This window comes from Pleurodeles waltl, chromosome 3_1 (genome assembly GCF_031143425.1).
Source record: "Pleurodeles waltl isolate 20211129_DDA chromosome 3_1, aPleWal1.hap1.20221129, whole genome shotgun sequence".
Lineage (NCBI taxonomy): Eukaryota > Metazoa > Chordata > Amphibia > Caudata > Salamandridae > Pleurodeles > Pleurodeles waltl.
Window position 1 is genome coordinate 1,930,256,178 of NC_090440.1, and position 16,060 is coordinate 1,930,272,237.

At 43.9% G+C, this 16,060-nt stretch overlaps 1 protein-coding gene across 3 annotated transcripts in view; it reads right to left on the reverse strand.

The window, feature by feature from the left end:
- Nucleotides 1-3,040: 3,040 nt before the first annotated feature.
- Nucleotides 3,041-16,060, reverse strand: part of RSKR (ribosomal protein S6 kinase related) — an 89,546-nt gene continuing 76,526 nt past the window's right edge. For 2 of the 3 annotated variants that reach the window (XM_069226184.1, XM_069226181.1), the window contains 5 exons: nt 15,663-15,690; nt 14,298-14,387; nt 11,366-11,454; nt 5,766-5,876; nt 3,041-5,169 (listed from right to left, as the gene is read on the reverse strand). In XM_069226184.1, the coding sequence (XP_069082285.1) occupies nt 4,945-5,169; nt 5,766-5,876; nt 11,366-11,454; nt 14,298-14,387; nt 15,663-15,690 (543 nt within the window). In that variant the 3' untranslated portion in view covers nt 3,041-4,944. The remainder of the gene's footprint in view (nt 5,170-5,765; nt 5,877-11,365; nt 11,455-14,297; nt 14,388-15,662; nt 15,691-16,060) is intronic. The other variant, XM_069226182.1, reaches the window with a different exon arrangement.

The following is a 16,060-nucleotide window of genomic DNA, read 5'->3' on the forward strand; positions in this document are numbered from 1 at the left end:
TCAGTTTTATGGCTGCTCGCTGGCATTTAATGGTGCTACGGTGCTCACTGATGCAAACCCTTATTTGTCTAGTAGTCATACCTACATAGCTACATGGTTAAGTGATAAAGTAAATGCAATTTTATGTAATGCAGTTTGAGTGTTTAACCAGATGCCAGGATCCTGCAGACCCTAGATCCACTTTTATGGTCCTTAATGTTAGTAGGCAAACAATGCACTGGCTGCAAGGAAAATGCCATTCTCTGTAGGTAAATCCCACATCTCCGTGATGGTGGAAGGTCTAGGTTGAATGATCCGCCGTGGTCTGGTATGTAAAAGCATATCCCCGATGTTACTGGTTCTCTTGAATGTAAATAAGGGTTTTTCAATAGCATCATCCACACTCTTCAATATAGCCCTTCTTCGACTAATAGTCTTCTTTACCTCATTCGATGAGGAGGTAAACCTGATGACACACGTAAGTCTAGACGTCTCAGGCCCCTAATGGGTAGCTAGGAGCACCTCTCTGTGATTGTTGCGTGTTCTCTTGTAAGTCTTATTGATGACTCTTGTGGAACACTAGTGCTTCTTCAGTTTCTCCACTAGATCCTTTGCTTGTTTATCAAAATGATGACTCTGCCTGCAATTCCGCCTAAGGCGCAAAAACTGGCCAAATGGAAGATTGGTCCTTAAGGCCTGAGGGTGGTGACTTCCAAAAATGATATGTAGTCATACGTAGCCTCCCTCCCTGTATAGTGATCCGTAGATCCAGAAAGGGGATCTCTCTCTCAGAAACAGATGCTGTGAACTTGAGATGCTCATCCAAACCATTTATCCAAGATATGAATTAGGGGTCTCAAAAGTATCTTCTTTCCAGGCGATCAGGATGTTGTCAATGTACCGTCACGGAGTCACGTGTGGCGATCCCTTGACGAGTGTGTGACTACAGGGAGGTGCTTCCACCGAACTCCAAGTTGGGAGGTAAATAATGAACACTCAGTAATCCTGAGTGTGTGTACTAATAGGCGGCAATTGAACCCAAGTTCATGTGTTGATCAAAATTTGGTTGACGACAGGAAGGGAACTTAATTTCGAGGGGATCGATGGTCCTGATGAAAGCCGAGCGACCCAGATGGGTGACGGAAACGGCCAAAACATGTTGACCAAAGAACAGAGATCTGGGGTGAAAGGGTGATTATATCCCATTATCACCACCAATTTTCCAATCCTTTTTAATCCTATCCAGTGAATCCCGGAATAAAGATTAGTAATGGATTCACATGAGATAGTTTTAGTAATCTTGAGTGGTGTTCTGTATGTTTGATCCCCTTTTGTATTTTTTTGCTCCCATTCCCTTTTGCTCCATTCCTGACGTTGGTCAGGGTGGGAGTGTGTTAGCATATCCCTATGATGAAGCATGCCACGATTAGTGAGTGAGGGCAGTTTTTCTAATAAACATGCTGTGTCTTTAGTTGGTGGAGCCCTTATATATATAAAGCAGAGAAGCTCTTTCCGTGCGTGTCCTGCTGAGATTATTGCTAGACTCAAACAAACATTTGATGGAGCAGATTGGGCCTTTACTGGGGACACACTGTGGGCAATTGGGTTTGGAGATTTCCATTCAAGCTGGATGGTAGCTAGTAACCGTATGTCTACAGCAAGGATTACAATCAGTGGGACCCTGTCAGATTGGTCCCCGTCGCCTCTTCCATTATAGACAATTGTTTCTCTTAGGATGGGCAACTTTGCTGACCATCTATGTTAAAACAGCAAGGAGGTTAGAGACAATGTGTTTTAAAAGCTCCTTTCCAGCACTTTGAACAGGTTGTTGCTACAAGTTTTATTTACCTGACTACAGAGTCACAAAAACTCATAACATTGAGTTTGTCAGAGTTAATTTCAGAGAGAATATTTTTTTTTTAAGTCTGTCCTCGTAGATGCAAATATTGTGCTTGAAGGGAGCTGTGACCAAGAAGTGCTGCTTAAAACGAAAACCTACCAGCAACAGCTGTCATTTCCCATTTCCTGGAAAAGTTAAGTATTGTTTTTCACCTGGAGTGAGAGAGGATGGGAAACACAGGGGGATTTTTTTTTTGTAACATAAATTGAGAGATACCTCTTTTGACGGTCATGCCTTTGAAAACTGTAAATTAGGGGCCATCATGTTAGTGATAGAATGGATAAACTACAGCCTTTAACTAGTGAAATAAATAGAGTAGTTCAATGCTCCAATTCTGCTTCCGTACTATTTCCATCAGGCCAGTGATAGAGAATGAAGCCATGGTGTCCCCTTGGGGAGTTTTGAACCAATGTTCAAACAGAATTCCCATTGTCAGAATTAACAAGAAAAACTGCCAATCTGCATGAATGAAATAATAGCTTCTATCTTTGTTCAGACTGGGCCAGAGGGATATTTTGAAAAGTCACCCTACATTGTTCTTGACAGGGCAGTTTATATAACTGGCCTAGTTTGAGATAAGGCTGGGGTTAAAAGTCGTAGCTGAAATATATTTCCACACACTATTCAGTAGGCCATAGTGGTACTGAAAACTCAGAGCATTATTTCCCAGGGCGGGTGGCTGTGGATTGGCACTTGGGGTACTCGTTTCAGAGGCTGGATGGCTCAGTAGATTGGCACAAGGCACATTAGTTTTGCACTTAAGGACACTAATTTCAGAGGCTGGATCATTCAGCCTATCAGAACATGCCACCCACTGAGGATAGAATGTTCTAAATTAACAAAGGAGAAACAGAAGGACAACATTTGAATGTTCATGCAGAAGCATATGCCAGCAATTATTAGCCCTAAGCCACTTCACTGTCCCCAATGGGGCTCCCAATCTTCTAATGTTCTAATATAGCCTTATCGCTTGCTCCCGAGGGCAATATCGGCTGTTAAAGACCCAGAACCATGGTTATATCCAGTAACGAGAGTGAAGGCCTTTAACAACAGATACAGCCCGAGACATAAAACTATATAGCTATCAGAACATTCCACTCACTAAGGGTAGAATGTTTGAAATTAAAAAGGGAGAAACACAAACACTGGAACGATGGAGCAGAAGGCTTATACCAGCCATTATAATGCTGGAGCCACTTCACTGTCTTCAGTGGAGCTCCCAACATCCCAAATGTTCTAGTATGTGATACTGTACCTGGGTACTGCGGAGACTGCACGATATTGGATACTTTATTTAATACCCATTAAAATGTCTTGTAGGAAATACCCACCTCTGGAAGCTCATCTTTGGAGAGGTCCAGCTTCTTACTCGCAACACTAACCTTTTACTCTACTGTGACCTTAGTTTATATTACTTGTAGAGCAGAGGCTCGCGGGGTCACAGTTGGACTCTGACCATTTTTCTGTGTGAAAAAGATGACATTTTTCAGATACTAAACTCTTAAGACGTTGGTGTTTCTTTCCTCGAGTGTCTGATTTACAACTATATTTTTATTTCATTAAAACGTTTTTAAATGGAAGCAAATACAACCTAACTGAAATACTGAAATACAAAAAGCTTAATTATTGTTACATATTATAAAAACCTATTTAGGCTGCAAAATATACAAAAACAGTTACAAAAACGCAAAAAATACACAATTCCTGCCAGCTTCACTGAACAGAACAGTGTATCTGGTGGAAAGGAGACTCCAGGAAAAACAGTTTTACCGACCCTCAGTGTTTTGTTTTGTGTACGCATTTCTGAAAGTGCATTTGAGTTGTTATTGGTTTATAGATCAATGGTTACATAGTTAGTTATTTTCACCTCTTCTGTAGCGACTATCCCTCTATCTTCTTATTGTAATTCTGCTTGTTTATTTGTACAAAGCCCAACAATCGGATGAGGGAAGATGCTGAAGGCCCAGGCTTGGGCAGCATCAGGAAAGGCTGCCCAATGACCAGGCAACGTTCACAAGACATCGACTGAGACAAGGTACAGTGTCTGGGGCCCAGTCTTGGACCAGGCAAGATGTACAAGGCTACTGGTAGGATTGGGAACGTGACAAGCGCCCAGATAGAGACTAAACAAGGTGCACAAGGCCTAGCCTGGTACCAGGAAAGGTATGGAAGGTCAAGGTAAGGTGTTGTAGGCCCAGACTAGAACCCAGCAAGGTGTCCAAGTTAAGACCGGACAAGGTATCAAAGGTCCTGTTTGGAATCAAGTAGGGGGTCCATTCCCCATGCTGGAATTAGGCATCCTGTCCTGGGCCCAAGATAAGACCAGGCAATCCATCCAAGGATCCTAATTGTCCCCTTAAGTCACCCCAAATGTGAATAGTAAAATAGAAAAAAATATTTAACAGAGGGTCCCAGTAATGATATGGAGGGGACACAATGATCCCTGTTCATTGTAAACAAATCTGGAAAACAACAGAGTTCATTCATGATTATAGACCAGTAGTGATCTGAAAAGATCAAATGAGTTGTTGCATGTGTCTATTCAAGGATCTCCGGAAGCCTTCGAAAAGACAATGGCTCATGTACTTATCACAATGAATAGTTTGTGAATGGGTTGAATACAGAAGGGAGTACTAACAAACACAAAGATGAACAATAGAGAGAGATCCAGGGTATTTTGGCAAGCATCTAGATGGATTCTGCCTTACACCTTCTGGGGAGCCATTTACTTGGAGGCTCTAAATCATGTGTGACTTGGTTTACGCAACAGTTTAATGACAATGCATTGGGCCGACCGACACAATGTATCAGCAATATTCTAAACAATGGTTTTCTCTTCCGATGATACTGTGAAGAAGAAATATGAGCTAATTGCTGTTAAAACATACAGTATGTTTTTGCCTTTCCACCTACACCTCATCTCCTTTGTGTCTTCTCTTGGAGAGCATCCTGGGACTCCAATGCACAAACCATAATTTATGATCAACCTCTCGCCACGTCACCAAACATATCAGGAGGATCTTTCCCTCATGCTGGCTGACAGGTAAACGTCTCCCATTTCCGATTCAGGCAAGACTGGGTGGTGTCAAAACCTCAGACAAGTCACAGTCAAAGTCACAAAATCCATCCAATTCCTGCAAGGCCATGGGCTCTGATTTCCGAATGTTCACAACAAAGTCAACAGGGTATTTCTGAAGCACAACAGGATCAAAAAAGACTCCGTGAAAAAAAAGGTGGCTCTCAAACTGATGAAGATGATGAAGTCGCTGATGTGGATTCCTGCATAGGAGCTGAAGAGAGAAAGAGAGAGGGGTGGAGTAAGGGAGAGCAGAAACGCGTGATAAAATATTTTTGGGGAACAAAGCATGTCTCTTATTAAGCAGGGTCGGGGAATCTAAGAATAGGTGAATGCGACACACATACTTAGAAACAGGTTCTAGTAAAGCCCTTAGCGTTACTGCATTTTGACTCCCAGGAGCCACTGCATAGTTCTCATTAGGTTATACTGGACTGCAGTAGTTCAGTGGGACCTGTCTCTCTCTGCCTTTTGAAAATAATTTCTATCGTCCCCTACCTGGCAATGGTGTCATTCAGAGGAAGGCAGAACATTGGTTGGGTAGGGCTGCAGATGGGAGGCCAAATGACTTAAGATTAAAACAGCAGTCGGATTTAGGAGGGGCAACTAAAAGGGGGCCTTGTAAGAGCATTAAGTTTGGATCATGCAAACTCTATGTGCTCTTCCATTCTCCAGAGAAACGAGAACCCCGTTTTTAACGTTATTTACTGCTCTTATTGCAAAATAAATAGACACTCCCTAAAGGTCAAATGGTCTACGCACTAAGTTAGTTTATTTAGAAGTAGGACAGTGGTAAAAAATAATCTTTACCTCACTCAGCAGCAGGGCAAGGCTCGAGCTGAGATTCGCAGGCATGTCATACGTAGTTTGGTTCACACTTTCCAACATGGCCATATGGTCCTTTTCTGGAGCAACAGGAAACTGCCGGGGGAAGAGGAAGGTGGGATTATGACAAATATTTAGTGGGGTGGGTGGGTGGGCTAGAGAATGAGGAGTTCATGTATCCCCCCCTGAACCAGTGGCGTAACAAAGGATCCAGGGGGGCCCTCACACAGTGCACTGGTCTGAGAGCTCCAGAGTGAGCTCGGAGGGGAGGTCTCTAAGTACTTTGCAGGGGGCCCCTCTTGTTTCATCACGCCACTGCCCTGAGCCTCCAAAGTGTCAAGTATGGTCAAGCCCGTACCTTGGACAAAGAACGCCACGACATAGAAGAGTGGCTTGTTTCATGGCATAGACGGTGGGCGACAGAGATGGTCTTTCCCAAACACCCCCCGCACATAGATAGATGTCAGTGATCCACTCACTCCTGCATTAGGGCACTACAATCACGTTATTTCTCTCTCAAATGTCTTCCAGTCAAGGTTAATTCACTCCTAACATTTCTATAATCAGTTCTATCAGTAAGATGGCTTAGAGGTCTTCTGTATCCTCCTTCTCGCTGCTGCCCTTTTTCATTAGTAGAAGGCAGATGGACCTATGGAAGGGAAGGCCCTTACAAATCATTCCATAGGACTTTACAGCAACCTCTGAGGGTTCCTGGCAAGGACAGCGCTGCAACTCCCCAAGGCCTACATCAAATCTTTAATACTGCCAAGTGATCTCAGACTCAGCTATGAATCCAGAACTCCCAGCCTATATAACATTTCAGCCCAAGAGGTTCATTGGAAAGTAAGTTGAGGATCTCATGCTGCTTGGGTTGTAAACCTTTACAGACAAGCAAGGGAGGTGATCAACCCCCCCCCCCAACCTCGAACCCTCTACCCCACAACTCAGGGTCCTACTGACTCTGAAGTAGCCACATGGAAACATGTTAGGGCTCTTTAAAACACTAAAGTAAATATTTAAATTAATGGGTGAAAAATGTTATGTGTAAAAAAAAAAAAACAAGGCAGTCAGTCAGTGATCTTGGTCAAAATCAATCTCCGATTAACCTAAACATGCACAAATGTGCGGCAGATGTTGTGTAGTGTGCAGTGCACATGCCAGACATATAGCCATACATACTCACATAAACATCTAAAAGCCACACCTAACGTAAAAGATGCATTTGTAAAACAGTCATTTAACTTGGAGTATCTTTGTGGTGAATCACAGATGTTTATTGTTACCCAACTCATTGATACTCGTTTTCTCGACACCAGAAGGATGAAGGCCGAAGTGGACATACCAGGATTTGGACCTGTGACCATGAGTTCAAACACAGATCCCTGAGGTAAATGTGTAATTCTAGTAAGCAAACGGACCAGACAATCTGTTGACGTGCAAAAGAAAATACACACATGCAACATGCACATTCCATACATCTAGCTTAATGCAGAATGCAATATTTTAGGAGCAAGCACACTCCAGGCAAGTGTGAAAAGAAACAACATGAGATTCCCCTGCCATTTGTAGGTCGAGCCTAGACAGCACGCAAGCGCTGTCTCTCGACATGTTGTAATCCACATCTGTGACCTTTAACCATGCCCACCTCATCACTTTCATTTGTTCCTTGGCCTGGCTTTCACAGTTCCCTTGATTTCTTAGGAAAATGATTCATGTTTGTCCCGCCTTGAGGCTGCATTGTTACCGCCTTGCAGACTGACCCTGTTACATGGATGATTGCACGATCAGCCATATAGCTTAGTGCGGTGCACTATTTTGTTCTTTTGCCTCATCGCTTGACACTGCGTGGCCATATGTTGTTTCCTTCTCTTCCTTGTTTTGGGCCTGCCGTTGTTTCTTTGTGATGTCTAAGCACTTTACATGAGGACGTGAAGTTTCATACAGTGCGAACTCGATCAGAAGAGCACTTTACATAACTACGCATATATTGCGAACGCGATTGGAAGAGCCCTTTACATCACTATGTGAAGTTACATATAGCGTGACATTGTACTTATTTTTATTTTCAAACAACATATTACTCTTGTCTTCCCTCTCCCATAACCTGAATGCACAGCGTAAAACATTTATCAAAACCGGGATGTGTTGAATTGATTGCAGAGTGCAGTACCTTATGCGGCCAAAAAAGGTCCCATCGGACACAAGGCGACAGCCTGTGACACTGCACCCTTTTCCAGCTTCTTTCACATTACAACAGTAAATGTTGCACGCTTTTTTGCAGCCAGCATATTACAAGTATACAAAAGTTAATGTAACCATGTTGTTCATGCTTACATTTCACATGCTTTACTTACTCTTGCATTCTCTATCACTGTTTGCTTTTTCCAGGATGTTTTTACTTTTTTTTTTTTTACTTGAGTTTTCATATAGCGATCGGAAAAGCACTTTACATCACTACATGATGTTTCATACAGCGTGACCCTGTACTACTTTCCAAACAGCATATTACTCTTGGCTCCTCTCACTCATAACCTGAATGTACTATGTAAAACGTTTCGCAAAACAAACACCATGCTGAAAAATGAAGTAATTGAGGAATTTAGCAGGATTCAGTACCTTATGAGGCTAAAAGAGGAATGAAGGGACACTTAGGGACTGCCTGTGGTACTGCACCCTTTCCCTGCTTCGTGCACATTACAACAGGAAATGTTGTAGGCTTTTTTCAGCCAGCATATTACATGTATAAAAATGTTAATAAAAGCATGTTGCGCCTGCTTACATTTCACGTTTTACTTCATCTTGCAGTCTCTATAAGTATTTGCTTTTTCCACTATGTTGCTACTTTTTTTCCACAGCCACCTTATTACTCTTGTCTCCCCTCCCTCATAATCTATTTCCCATTATGGGGTTCTCCAGCACCGCAAGTTCATACGACTGGCAATAGTGATATGTAAATATCAGCATTCCATTGCATACAAAAAAAAAGTAAAACAAAAATGCTGTTTTCAATACCAATACCTCTAACTTTCACAAATGTTAGACCTAATGCATTGCAAATGCTTGTTTTTTAAAGGCTGCCCAGCAAACATTTAATTTTTTTTGTTTTTCAAAAACAAACTCCCAAAACAGGAGTTTGTTCTAAAAAACTAAAAACTAAGGACACCCCACACCAGGGAAGTTTTTTACCCATGGTGTGAGGCACCATTATTGTTTTTTCCTATCCTAAAACTGGGTGGTGACGAACAAGAAAAAAATAAAGGCATTACACCGTTCACTCTAAATATGTCAAGCAGTGTAATGCCCTTCTTCCGATGACCCCTACTCTGTTGAGCAACTGGAGGAAGTTTTCTGTCAATGTAGCCAATGGGGGATCCCTCAACAGAATACTTGAGGTCCGTCCCTCTCTAGATTAGAGGTAGACTGAGGTATTGGCTGGCAGGGTACTACTTTACGTTTGCAACACAGTAATATGTCTGCCAAACTCTTAATCAGGCCCTGTATTATGATTCCCTTCTTACCATCTGCCATGCTCTAGGCTTTAGTGTCCTATACTGCTTTTCACTATGACCTTTGAGCTTACTGCAGTTTTATACATGTTATGTTATGTTTAGGTAGTGGCATTTATGTGGCACACCTTCTGATCGGGTAGCAAAGTGGCATGATTCCTTGATTACCACTGCAGTCTGATTCAGCTTATGGTGAAGTGCTACGTTTACTGTTCTCCAGTCCTCTTCTCCTTTTGATGGTTATGTTATAATCACACGGTTGTGGGTGCAGAATATTAGTGTTAAATGGTTATGGCATGACGCTAAAGCATCTTCAAGATCAATAGGTATGTCTATTTTTCAGCCAGCTGATGGGGTGGGTGCGGGTGATCTGGGTGTTTTTTTTATTAATTTAATTAATTGGTCTCCTATGCACATTCCACTCCAGATTCCTTCAATATAAAATACATTTGCAATCTAGATTCCATCCCAAATAACCTTAAAGTAGATTGCTCCTGCAGGCAGTAATATCAAGAGAGGTGGTAGGTACTGGTCGTGTAAGCAGATACCAGCACCTTCTCCACATAAGCGATTGTCTAATGTGTTCCAGGAACTAGTTATCTAATATCTATGTCCCCTGATATCTCTGTTTATGTCATTATTTCAGCTACAAACCATTTAGTAGTCTCCATTGTCAGTTTGTTCCAAATGTTAAAATGTTAAAATTAGCAGATCAGAGTACATGTACATACATGCTATGACACTGATGCTGGTTTGCTGAAATGTGAACATACCATGTTTAGGATTCACGTTTTAGCTACTTTTAGGCAGGTGGCTACGCGCCTGGTGATGCCCCTTTGTAGCAAAGACAATTATTTGAAGAGGTACCTATGCATATGCTGTATGAATAACTAATCCCATACAAACAGGCACTGCTACACTCCTCTGATGAGGTCTAATAAGGGGTAAATAAGTATGAGGAGTTGCACTAAAAGAAAATCTGAGCCAATACTGAGCACATGAATAAGAACTACAATAACTATGATGCATTGGCGCAATCTAGTTACTGAAACTGCATCTGTGCTGCAATAGGGTAACTGTGGAATCTACGGAGGCAAGGTGTACAATGCAACTTGAAAGTAGAAAGAGAGGAAGGACTGTTAAACTCCCCCAACACCCTTCATAAGACATTGATGCTAGTTTGTAGCAGTGCGACCTTAACACACGTTTGGTTCCTGCCTATTTGGTTACACTCCTTTACCTACTGATTTCTCTGCAGTGTTCATTAGCACGTTAGTTCTAATTAGACTTTTTGTTGAATATAATCTATCAGTCCTCATATGTAGAAGTGATGTGCTATGCAATCTGACTTCATGGCTATCAGTACCTGTGCTTGTGCTCTTCATTCAATGACCTTCATGGCCATGAAATGTTGTTCATTTCATCTCTCCAGCTTATGAGGGTTTTGGAGTTTGTTTTAGTCGCCCACCTGCTAAGCGGTTCAGGCAGTAGCCTCTGTAGTTTCCGGTTTCTCCACAGTAGGCTAAGACTATTTGAGTTCCAAAGTTCTGCGAGGAGACTCGTTTTACATATTTTCAAGCTCTATTTCCAGAACGCCCGGTCCTTATTTCATTGTCCCAAACACATAAACTAGGGAACCCACTAGCTAGACCTGATTGTATCTTTATTAAACATCCTATTGGCAATCATTCTTCACAGTAAAACCTGTGTTAAAAAGCATTGCTAATCTGTGCATTCTTGCCATGTCTTACTATTTATTGATTGCATCAGAGGCCAATTATTTCTTCCTGAGCTCATCTCCTATGCTCAACCTTCCACTGTTCTCTCTACTCTTCTTGGTAGACAAAGACTGACAATGTTATTTTTGGATCTGATATCGAGGTGCAATGAAACATTGTATAATTTTAAAATTCTGTTTCTTTGCTATTTACTCCAATGTCATAGCCCCCTCCTTCAATTCTGGGACGATGCCTTGTCAAAAGTAGAAAGTCCATCCAAAAAGTCCCCCACCTATCAGTCTAGCATTTTAGTCAGTCAGATGCTAATCGCATTTTGATACAGGGCCAGCTAAGAACTTACCTTACCAACAGCCAAGGCATAGAGCAAGACTCCCATAGACCACCAATCCACAGAATGATTGTAGGGTCCTCCATGCAAGACTTCTGGAGCTAAGCCCAAGAGGAAACAAAGATCTTCAGATGGACATCACACACAGAATGGAAACCCTAATGCCTCAATCTAGGGGCACTCATCTTTATGAAAGACATCACCACAGGGAGTGGAAGGACTTAGGCCCTCATTATGGCATTGCCGTCCGCCAATGCCATCCTGCCATCAGGCCGCCTGTGTGGCCTGAACTTCGCCGGCCCTATTATCGCTTCCCAACTGGGCCAGCGGGCGGAAACAGAGTTTCTGCCTGCCGGCCCAGTTGGGAACAGGGCCTTAACATTGCAGCCAGCTCCTAATGGATCCGGCGGCAAGGTGGCGGTGCAGCAGCACCCATCATGCAATCCACTGCCCGTAATTCAGGCAGTGGAATGTGCGATGTGGCTGTGCATGGGGGCCCCTGCACTGCCCATGCCAAGTGCATGGGCAGTGCAGGGGCCCCCAGGGCTCCCCCTGAGGCCCCCATACCGAAAGGCTGGCGGATGGGGACTCATAATCCCTAAGGCAGCGCTGCCCTGGCGGATTCCAACTGCTAGGACCGCCACGGTCACAATGTCACGGTCGGACCACCAATTTGGTGGCGGCCCAACCACAACTGTGACCCTGGAAGTATAGTGACCGCCAGGGTCATAATGACCCCCTTATTGTCCAATGCAATGCGCCCTGGTCCCACAGCTGGACCGACCAGCCTCACTCCACCACTAGTGCTTGCAAAGGTCATTCATTGACTGAGGGTGGCAAGAAAAGGACTCAATTTTAAAGCCAAACCCCCTCTCACTTACGCACTGAGGAAGACACAGAAGGAAAAATATTGTATATCCAATTCTTGCCACCCCTTGCATGTACATGAGGGGGAATAGGGCTACAAGGAGAGGAAGGTGTTTGATTATTAGGTTTCGCTCACCCCCGCCCCCAACATGTGTTGCCACGCTTTTATGTATGTGTTTTTTATGCTGCATGTGATACAGGCCTGGTCATCTGCTAACACAATTATTGTTAGTGTATTTAAAAGACGCAGTGTGTGGTGCAAGTACAGGGCTTAGAACTTAGGCTAACTTGTCATTTGTGGAGCTAATAAATATGTGGTTAGTTTGTAATGTTTTGTTTAATTTCCACTAACAGAGCGGCCAACGGAAATTTCCACTCTGGTGCATGCATTGTTGATTAGTGCGGATGCTAAAATATGGCTACAATGTAAGATAACCTTGTCTCAAAGGAAGAGGTTGGCTCGTAGGGAAGAAGAGAAGTAGCAATGGCCTTCGGAACATTTTGAACAATAAGCATTGTGTAATGATACAAAAGTCGAACATAAGCCGAACCTTCTTCGCTCCATAGTACCCCATGCTTAAGAAAGGTATTTAAAATTCCAGTGAAGGGGGTGGCGTAGGACACACGGACCCATTGGGGATACTGATTTACTGAGTTCCAACTTTAGACTTGAAGGTGCAATAATGTACGTATTGCGTGACATGGCATATTATGTAACTCTCACACAACCACGCTTAAGACAGCTAGGTAAAACTATAGGAATGTGAGATTAAATGTGATTGCATTACTTGTAGATGAGTAATGTATACCAGGGGCTGCCCGCCCTTTAGGGCGGATGGGCCACCCCCCCCCCACCTCACCTTTTGCCCCTCATGAAGAGTGTCTGTCAGGCTGAAAAAAGGTCAGCCTGACAGACACTCTTCATTTTCAGCTCAGACAGCCAGGAGTGAGAAATGCGTGATTTGCGCAGACTCCTGGCTGCCTGAGCTGAACTTTGCTGGGCTGAGGAGGTCACAGCTCCTATGGGAGTGACCTCCTCGGCTCAGCAAAGGTGCCTTGAGACCCTCCCCTGGGTGACGAGGAAAGGGTCACCCATTGACTACGACCTGGGTGCTTCAGGTTTAAGCCCTGAAGCACCCTGGGCGAGTGTCAATCAGTGACACTTTGTCACAGAGTGGGGTGGGGTCAGCAGTCTCACTGACCCCATCCCACTCTGTGACGAGGCTGGGACTGCTGCCTTCCCTCATTGGCTGACCAAAGGGAAGGCAGCAGTTCCAACCCTCCTGGGACCTCTGCGGCTGAAGGTATGTGTGATCTTTCAAAATGAATGTTAGGTGCGTGCATGCATGTTTGAATGTTATGAATGTTGTTAATGGATGTGCGTGCATGTCTGTGTGTGAAAGAGTGAGTGTTTGTGTGTGTGTGTGATTCCACCCCGCCCCCCTCCCTCCTAAAGCTGCCGGCCGCCACTGATGTATACTACAAATAGTGTGAAATGCCAACTCTTATCTGTGTATGCTGATTTTGAGGCATGGGGAGAGGCTCTAACAGGACTGTCGAGCTCCTAACATTCCTGCTTACCACAGCACAACTGTGTAAGAGAGGAGTGAGAGGCACCTGCCAGTTTCCCTTTTCTCTGCAAAAAGGATAAAGTTTCCTTTTACGAACCGTGATATATATTGGGTGTCACCCCAATAATTTGGGGATAACATAACCCCTTCACCCATGTAACAGAATTACCTGGCTGTGGGTTTGACAGCAACAATGCATTCTTATGACTGTAAAGAAGGATTTGGAGCTTCACTTGTCCATCATGCCATATTCAGATCATGACTTAGGCCCGCCCTCCCAGCTTTCCATGTTGGAAAGATGATTTGGGGAAGGGTTCGAGGGGAGCCCTACCCTTTCCTGTGCTCAGAGAGTAAACACGTATGTCCCCCCATGTCTCACTGTACTGTGTGGGTGTGGGCGGGTGGGGTGGGGGGGGGGGGGGGGTTTGTTGATGCAAGTTCTGCTATTTCGCCCAAAAACGGAGAGCGCCGTAGGGGAGGATCTGATGCCAGCCTTGCTTTCTTACCCATGTACTGGAGGGTCCCGCAGATAGTGTATGCTCTCTCTCCAAAGCGAAGCTGACGTGAAAGGCCGAAGTCCGTCACTTTTATATGTCCTGAAGGAAGGTCGGGACACAAAAGTTTAATTAACGTATCATGTGTATTCATTCTTCGTGGACACACCTTCTTGTGTGCAGATACATTAGATAAAGACGGTATAAAACCAAAACTGCATTGAGAGAAAGGGGACGGGGCAGTCAGATACACCAGAGAGACAGGGAACCAGCAACAAACATTTATAAAGCCGGATAAAGAGACAGACCAAGAAACAGACAGCCAGAGACTTCTCATTTTCGAATATGTTGGTTTCATCATGTACCTTTCTTTAAAAAAAATGCATCCATCTGCCTTACCCATCGCTGCCAGTTTAATATGCTGAGCTGTTTTGCTGTGACACTGAGGCCCCCGAGTATGAATGCTGAAATATCCATGTCACACTATAATGCAAGTGAATTAGTGTATTTTGCATTTTATAACATTTGAGGAGTCGGGGAGCTGTGCCATACTCTCATAATTGATTTTTACAGTAGTTTCCTGTACATCGTAAGTACAAACTGTCAAAGGGCATGGGTCTGTAAAACTCGGGGATTCTACAAACACCAAAAGAGCACCATATGGTGGAGGTATCTGATGATCGGCGATGTCACCTGTGGGGAAGGGCATGTGGTTTGGCTGGATCTGTGTCACTGTCCATGTTCCCAGAATAGCTGGTGATTCTGTGAGAGCTTCAGATGATTCAATATGTGATTTGTTAGAGTGTCTGCCTCTAGTAGAGTATTTTGTATGTATGAGAGAGTAAATGATAGGGAGGCTCGACATCTGTGTGAGAGTTTGCGTGAAGCATGGCTCTCGTGGGCACAGCCTCTTCCCTAGATCTTCTGTGTGAAAGGAAATCTGCTGCTAGAGTGAAAGGCCATTGAAATGCTGTCCACTAAGACTAAGCTATTAAGGCAGAGTGGGAAGGCCCGGCCTCCTGGTACCTGAAGGCGAGTGCTAGGCAACGAGCCTACAAACACAGATTTGGACCAGACACCTACAGGCACTCCCATGAGAGACGATCCCAGTGCATGTCTGCAACTCCACTCTCTATGACCTGTTCTCCATGTATACATGTAACTCGCTCTCACTGGCATAGAACCCGGAATCATGGTCTGTTCCTTCCTCCATCCATCAGTCTGACTGTGATCATATATATCTTGCCTTATAGTGCCAATTTAAAAATCAATAAAATACCAAAACAGCTTTTTCCCTACATAACTTCATCCAAAAATAATCCACATAAGAGCTTTAATGGCAGTGGTAGGCACCAGTATGCGATCGTTAGCACTTACCCCTCTCATCCAGCAGTATGTTCTCCATCTAGGGAGACAAACAGAGTGATGGTCTTAGCAGCCATTTGCACACCTGCACTGCTACTGTGCCAGCTAGGCACAGAACACTTACCCCATTAGCACTATATCTCTCCTAATTCAACATCCCTTCTTCCCTCCATATGCAGTCCCACACTTCTTGCACCCAACTGCCTTTGTCTCCCTTCGCTACCATCATGTCCCACACTTCCAATCTTCATGCCCACACTCATCGCTTGAGACCATTACCTCAACATTCTCATTCATTTCACATCACCTCCATCTCTCCACACCCCATTCAGTCACCCCATTCATACCACAAGACCCCTAATCTACCTCTAAACCACTCCAGCAGGAATGTACTTCCACCCATTTGCAAA